At 33.5% G+C, this 2,231-nt stretch overlaps 1 protein-coding gene across 1 annotated transcript; it reads right to left on the bottom strand.

The window, feature by feature from the left end:
* Positions 1–1,185: 1,185 nt before the first annotated feature.
* LOC108950137 (B-cell receptor CD22-like) lies at positions 1,186–1,793 on the bottom strand. Its single transcript, XM_018814966.2, has 2 exons — positions 1,567–1,793; positions 1,186–1,507 (listed from the first exon to the last, which is right to left on the bottom strand). Exons 1-2 carry the CDS (start codon positions 1,769–1,771, stop codon positions 1,215–1,217), a joined length of 498 nt encoding a protein of 165 aa, XP_018670511.1. The 5' UTR covers positions 1,772–1,793; the 3' UTR covers positions 1,186–1,214.
* Positions 1,794–2,231: the final 438 nt, after the last annotated feature.

Raw genomic sequence — 2,231 nt, 5'->3', positions numbered from 1 at the left:
TTACTAAAAACAAGTAAAATACAAACTTTTGTGTAGTTTGCACTTGGCAGGCAAGAAAAATTTCGGCATTGCACCAGATTTTAAACTTTTTCGTGTATTGTGCACGATGAAATCATCTTCAGAAAAGTGAATTTCACAAATGGTTGCCCTAAATAAAATTTATAGGTAATGACCGTGGGTTAAAATGTTCCAGATAGACTGTATTACTAAAAAATAATAGCATGATGAATGTGTTCCAGTTAAAAACAATTTTCTTATGGTACAGTATCCACACCATTACACCAACATATTCATGACCTACTTTTCTTTATGTAGCAGTTGTTTTATGTTATCTCCTTTAAGTGGATCTCTTAACCTTAAAATAAAATTTGTCAAATCTGTTCGGTGCAGTTTTTCGCTAGCGGTTTTCCCAAATTCTGGACGTCTTATGGAGAATAGTGACCGTCTTTCTCTACCTTCCTTGTGGGAATAGGAGCAGCCGGGAATGCAACAATTCATTATATCGAACTGTTGTAGAAGCTATGATCTGTCTGTAAGACTGTATTTATAACTTTACCGACGCTACTGTCTGTTACTATAGAGATACAACTTAAACACCAAATTGCCGCCTGGGTTCAATCATGCGTGACCTGTCTGAAATTTTTTTACCGAGTTCAGTCTATTACATTTAAGGTGTCTATGCTCCAACCCAGTGGTCACTAATGGGTTGTACAAAAATCAGCCATATATAAAAATAAAAAAATCTCCAAAAGAATAATCACCCACAAAGTAACATACATGGTAACTCGTAAGCTGGCTCGAGGTGTATCAGCACCCGTGTTATAACTGTCGTTTTCGGACCATGCGAGGATAAAGTATCTTACATTCATTCATTTATGTCGATTGCGTAAAAGTTCTAATGTTTGGCAAATTAAGAAATAGTTCTTTCCATAAAATAGAAATCAAGAAATAGAAATTGTTTTATCCATTAAATAGATATCAAAAGAGAAATCAAGAACATACAACAGAGAATAGTAATCAGAAATAATCAGGAAATAGAAATCAAGAAATAGGAATAAATCAAAGATTGAAATAGTATATCAAGTTTTATGACATGGGCTTACATAAATGGCATTATAGTTAAAACATTATTACTAACACCAACAAAAATAAAATTCAAGAAAACAAGTAAGGTTCATCACAATATTCCTAAATCAAACATTTCCTTGCAAATGTTACATACGGTAGTAACGGTACTCACAATATACATCAATGTATAAAGATGATGAAAAATTTCCAAAAGCATCGCTTGTGTGACAAGAATATGATCCTGTATCTTCTGGGGATAGATTGTTTATGGTCACATTATCTGATCCGAAGTTTATGATTCCATCTTTCTTCCAAACTATTAACGTGTTTATTTCTTTCTGGTTGACAATCCCACAGGCTAAACTTAAACTTTCTGTTTTGTTTCTTGTAATAGAAGTAGCTGTTGTTGTTGTTCCATCGACCACTATATATGGATCTCCTGTTGAATAATCAGTGTAAATGATCAGTTGATTTGACTTTATTCACATTCCAACTTACTAGTTTTAGGTACCACTGTTATGTGTTGAGTAATACTGGTAGTACCACCTCCACAAACACCATTACCAACCGTACATGTGATGGTTGTGGAATTAATAACATTTACATTGTTGATCTCACAAGTGTTTGGTAAACTACCACAATTTGAAGGAGAACAAGTCCAGGTACAAGTTACAGAAGGGTTTCCATTAGCTGAGCAATTCATGGTCAACGTCTCATCTGATCTAAGCAGGTAACCACTGCTTAAATTGATCAACAGATCCGTGAATTTGGTTTCAAACTTTGGATTCGTTGATGCATTTGGAGCACAAGGTTAGTCATCACAACAATTAGAAATTGAACAATTTCAAGAAACATAACAATTCATGTTAAAACTAAATTCTTTTTTACAGTTGATACGTAATCTGCTAATTTGCACTGCTATCCTAATTGGTGGGATAAAAGAAATACTTCATTGCAAACTTTATATTGCTAATCACAACTAGTAGAGATGGTTGATACCAAGTTTAATACCCTAACTAAAAACAACAAACTATTTTATCTGACTGAGTAACTTTTCCAATTTCAATAAATATAAATAATTGAATGTACCTTGCTTTATCATCGCATGGCCCGAGTGCAAGCTTAAAACGGATACAACTTTGTTAGTGTTTTAGACTTGTTTA

This window comes from Ciona intestinalis, unplaced genomic scaffold (genome assembly GCF_000224145.3).
Source record: "Ciona intestinalis unplaced genomic scaffold, KH HT000018.2, whole genome shotgun sequence".
Classification (NCBI taxonomy): domain Eukaryota; kingdom Metazoa; phylum Chordata; class Ascidiacea; order Phlebobranchia; family Cionidae; genus Ciona; species Ciona intestinalis.
Note: the sequence above shows the minus strand (reverse complement) of the source record. Positions and strands in the feature narration are given on the sequence as shown.